Consider the following 5,565-nt stretch of genomic DNA (forward strand, 5'->3'; position numbering starts at 1 on the left):
GTTAAGAATATCATAACCTAAGGAGCTTTCATTTGTTATTTTGCATAAGTTCAGTAGATTTCATTTCTTATAATACATTGATAGTCTAAATAATAGAGAGGCTTTAGTAACACCGGTAATTGTTCAATCTTTCTCGTGGGGTCGACCATTAATACCCTATACTCGCTCACGATTCGTATAATTGCGATAAATTGCGTGTGGGGTATTTAGGAGTTTATAAATGTAAAACTTGATTAGAATGAGTTTAATGTTATATGTATACCCTATGCCCGTTACCCTGCTTGCTTGCGCATTAAGTATGAAAAGAGCTTGAATAAATATGTGGTGACTGAGTTTGTGAAGGAGAACAACCATAAAATGGCAACAAAATCATCTATCAAATACCTAAGATCTCACCGAAAGGTCATAGATGCTAATTATGCCCAAGCAAGTACAATGAGAATGACTGGTATGAAAACATGCCAAATTATGAATTTTTTTGCAATGCAATGTGAAGGGTATAGGAATATAGGGTTTGTTCTAAAGGACCTGTACAATCGCGTTGAGTTAGAGGAGAAAAAGGAAACAACTAATGAGGATGCAGAAGGAGCTATTGGTTACTTCATAGGTCGAACAACAATAGAACCAACGTTTTATTTTGAGTATGAGGTGGATATAGAAGGAAGGCTAGAGAACATTTTCTGGATGGATTCAGTGGGTCAAATGGATTACAAAGCATTTGGAGACGTGCTTGTTTTTGACTCAACATATAACACAAATAAGTATCACAAACCATTGGTTGTTCTTGCCGGGGTGAAAAACGACTTTGGCACTATTATTTTTGGATCAGCATTGCTATCAGAAAAGACCACGGAAGCATATGATTGGATTTTAGGCACCCTCGTTAAGGCTAATGGAGGTAAGAAACCAATTTCAGTCATCACAGACGGCGACAAGTCAATGCGTCAAGCAATTGAGCATGTATTGCCGAATGCAAGACACGGCCTATGCACCTTTCATCTAAAAAGAAATGCGGAGACTGGAACAAATAAATGTAGCATGTTTACTTCAATGTTTGCTAAATTTATGAAGAAAGCAATACCTATGGAGGAGTTCGAGGAAGGATGGCATGCAGTTGTCGCAAGTTGTGGACTAGATGGGAATGACTGGGTTAAGAAGATGTATGCAAAGAGATCATTATGGGCCGAGACATTGCTTAGAGAATGTTTTTTTGTTGGAATGAGAAGTACATCGTGGTGTGAGCAAATGAATGCCTTCTTGAAGAGGTATATCAAACCTAATATGAGAATGTACCAATTTGTTAAAATTCATGCATTGGCCTTAGACTTTTTGAGGGAGAAGGAGTCAAAAGCACATCATGAGATAGAAGATACATTTCTAATGCTTTCTACCGAATTGCTTGCATTGGAACAACATGCAGCTGAAGCTTATACCAGGAATATTTTTGTCAATGTTAGAAAGCATTTGGGAAGGCAAGGACTGTATGATTGCTTCAAGAGAGAAGATACAGGATCCGAATGTTTATTTTATCTTGCCAAATATCGGGACTCGAGGACTTGGGTTGTGGAGATGGACAAGGAAACTCGTCAAATGAAGTGTTCATGCAAGAAGTTTGAGTGGAAAGGATTACCATGTGCTCACATGTTCCGGGTTATGGTAGTGAAAAATTTGCAAAAATTTCCACAGGCTTGCATAATGAAAAGGTGGACCATGAATGCTAAAGAAGACATAGATGTTGGGGGAAGCCTTGGAACATAGATGCTATATGATGAAATGCAACAGACAGCTAGATACGGGACACTGATGGCAGATTGCAAAGGCATGTGCTTTTATGCCTCACATATGGGGGATGGGTATGAAGTAGTGAGAGTAGTGATCCATAAGGACATTGAAAAATGGAAGGAGGCCTTTGTTCAGCGTGGAATTGAGTTATAGAGAGGTGATGATCCATCTCAACTTCTAACACAAGCGCCACGTATTGCAATTCGAGATCCTGTGAGAACCATAGCCAAGGGTGATCATCGAAACAAAGACAAGAACAAGCATGTCAAGTGTGGCAGCTGCGGGTTACTATAAATTAAACAGCAATGCATGGACCTTTGAAATTATAATAAATTATATGCACTGATGTCAAGTAAATTTTGCAGTCGTCAAGATGGACACAACAAGAGGATGTGTCAGAAGGATGGCAATGGTCTTGAAGTTGTATAGGCAACTCATGGGTCATATGAGCAGAACAGAATTCCCACAGCATTGGTCTCAGGATATCCAGCCAGCAATGAACCGTTTGATGGACGAGCATTCGTAGGAAGTAATACTCATGGAATATGGGATGGAGCTTCGTCAGATGCATTGGGAGGATCAAGAGCTTGTGGTCATGCTAATCAGTACCCAGCAGGAACTTCTAATTCTCGAGAATCATATTACATGCAGCAGGTATGCATAAGTTCAATTACTTATTGGCTTTTGATAGAACGCTAATTTAACATTAACTTTGTTATAATTTCCTTTCTTATTGGATTGGATATTGCATTAATGGACATGTTTTGTTTGAATTTTATGTTTAGGGGATGTTTAGCCAATTGGAGAAGGAAAGTGCAGAAATAGCAATTTTTAGAAGATTTTCCTCCAAGTAAGTGTGGACGCGTGAGAAGACATCAATCAAGTCCGGAGTGCACGGGATTCTATGAGGGCAGTATCCTAATCTAAGTAGGAGTCGTCATCATAACTGGAAGATGATATTATCTGCCAAGTGTTTAATTAGTAATTGAATTGGTTTAGGAGACTTTTAAGCGCTTGAGTACCTATCTTTTAGGAAGTTAGTTTTCCTATAGTAGGAGATTTTATTTGGAATCAATTACTACGGATTGTGAGGGAGGAAGTTCAATGTGTTTTAGAAAGCTAGAAAATAAGAAGATCAAAAGCCGGATCCCGCGTGATTACTACTTCTATGGGGAATGAAAGAGTGAGCCGGAGACTAGGCGTTGGATTCTTTTCCTTCTTTTGGGCCACAAGAGACAGTGAAAAACGTTTTTGTTCCTCTCGATGATGGGCAGCATATTTTCTTTTCTTTCGTTAGTTCTTATGATGAAATACTGGTGTGAAGTGCTTCAATTGGTGATACGCAACTAAGTTTTTTTTCTAGTCGAAGGTCAATTTGAGGACTCAGTTCCAAACATCTATGAGATCGAATTATTTTACTTATTTCTTTTATTCATTGGTATTCGTACGTTTCCTGGTTTAATTGCTTATGATTGTTTTGTTATTTGAATGTCAAGGGTCCGATATTCGAATTAACCTAATAATCTACTGTCAAATTAATTGATTGAATCCATAATTGTTCTATTGATTAATACCAGTGGCGACTAGCGTGATTGGTTTCATGTTAGGGAAACGTATGATCTAATTTAAATAAACCCTCGTAGCGTGTTTGTTAGTTAGGGTTGGGTTTTTCTAATTTTTAATGCAATTGAGGAATTAAATCCTACGGTCGTACCTAAGGTTATTTCTTGGTTAGAGAAATAGTTAACGGTCGTACCTTGATTATCAAGAAAGTAAGGAAAGGTTGGTTGTTTATCGCGTGTATGACAACTATAACCAATCTATTAATGAGTAATTGAATTATCTTTGCATCGATGATTAGTTGAATGGATCGTATCTGAAAAATTGCACATTTGGCTAGAGTCGTATTGGTTATTGATTAATTCTTGTTTATTTCTATTAGTTGTTTCATTAGTTGGTTAATTAGTTATTTTATATTTTTCAAAAATCTCCCATGCTCTGAACTCTAGAAGAAATGAATTATCCCCAATCCCTGTGGATTTGACCCTGCTCACCACTATATACAAAATTTGTATTTTTCTCGTGTAGGTATTTATTATTGCACAGACTCGACACCTGTCAAATTTTGGCTTAATGGCTTATTGGCTGTAGAAGCAATTTGATAGAATAGCTAATAAAATAAAAAATATATTTAGAGATCGAATGCTAGACCTGTAATTAATTTTCTATAGAAAAAGATTTGCTTATAATTTCTAATTATATGCAGCATATGCAATTGAGTCAATCAGGCCATTTTCTCCACAATCAAGAATCTGCATATTACTGTAACATAGAACAAGGTGGAACCCATTAGGTGAAGAACTTATATGACCAATCTTCATTTAATTAAGCTTCGTCAGTAGACTTGGATTTGCATGCATCATAATTTAACTGGATTAATTTACTATGTTGCTGTACTCATGAAGCAGGGGTATGAAATTGACCAAAATGGATTGCAGCAGCACTCCAATGCCTTTTCTCACAGTTTAATTGGTTGTAAAGGAAATCCAAGTAGCTTATATTCCAAAATCTCCAAAAGTTTATGGGTGGGAGATGTCTAGATACGTATTGGTTAAATGAGCCCATATCTAACTCTGTTTGAAGCCTTTTTGTTTTTTTATATCCCGGTTTTAATTATTTGTAAGTGCAATGGGTTTGGTTGTGGGTCACTACCCCTGAGAAGATTGTGGGTCACATATGTCCAGAGACATGCTAGTAAAGTTGGCCCATGTTTATTTGTGTTTGAAGCCTTTTTGTTTTTTGGTTACGTACTTTAGAAATATTGAACAAAATTCAACATGTAAATTAAAGTTGTAACAAAAACGTAATTACATTACATACAGTAGGGTTAAAAACTGTCAAATTACATTTGTATGGTTCATAGAATGACATAAAATTGGACTTGTAATTCCCAAGCAAACCATATTTGGTTGCATTTTATACACTAGATAGACACATAAACATTGAACCGAATTAGTTCCCTATTCATGAGATAAAATAAGCCCATGAGAGATGTGGCATTTGTCATCTCTGAATTTATAACAGAATTTATATTTCAATTGAGTCCAATAACAGAATTTACTGAATTCATATATTGAAGAATCACCGCATTTGCACAATTTGCTGACCCCTATGAATGACGCTGTCAATAAGAGGATGTATTAAAATCGTTGAGTGACAATTACTAGTTTGTATATATTAAAATCCTTGATTTAATTTATAATGTTAACGAAGGTCATAAATATTAAAAGTGGTATGTTAAGCTTATTAGGAATGCAGGTTATAAATATTAAAAATGGTAAATTAACCTTATTAGGAAGAAATTGCAAAATAAGGGGTTCTTTGATCATTATAATAGCAATCCTATCATACCCAAATTCCCAACCAAACACAATTATAGCTTCTTTTTTTTTGATATATCCTATCTATCCCTTAACCAACCAAATATTAGGTAACCTGCAATATACAATTCGGAGTATCCCAATTCAAATTTAAATAACAAAGCCATACTAGAATGGGTTATTATCAAATCAAGTGCTTACACCACTTAAGAAAACCAAATAAAACGCAAGTTGCCCGACTTGATCACTTAACATATACCAAATGGCCACTATAATATCCCTAAATCAATACCCATGGCCTATACAGAATGTAAACATGCAATAAATGATAAAACACCACCACCGAGGCCTTTGCCATCAAATTTTGCTTTCCTCTGTCGAAGTGCAATAACTAGTTCATGCT

At 36.0% G+C, this 5,565-nt stretch overlaps 1 protein-coding gene across 1 annotated transcript; it reads left to right on the top strand.

The window, feature by feature from the left end:
- The first annotated feature begins 357 nt into the window (after positions 1–357).
- LOC113718130 (protein FAR1-RELATED SEQUENCE 5-like) lies at positions 358–1,758 on the top strand. The gene has a single exon (XM_027243049.1). It carries the CDS (start codon positions 358–360, stop codon positions 1,756–1,758), a length of 1,401 nt encoding a protein of 466 aa, XP_027098850.1.
- Positions 1,759–5,565: the final 3,807 nt, after the last annotated feature.

Source organism: Coffea arabica, chromosome 11e, assembly GCF_036785885.1.
Source record: "Coffea arabica cultivar ET-39 chromosome 11e, Coffea Arabica ET-39 HiFi, whole genome shotgun sequence".
NCBI classification, from domain to species: Eukaryota; Viridiplantae; Streptophyta; class Magnoliopsida; order Gentianales; family Rubiaceae; genus Coffea; species Coffea arabica.

Coding starts and splice junctions, on each gene's coding strand:
- LOC113718130 (XM_027243049.1), top strand. CDS start 358: ATGGCAACAAAATCATCTATCAAATACCTAAGATCTCACCGAAAGGTC.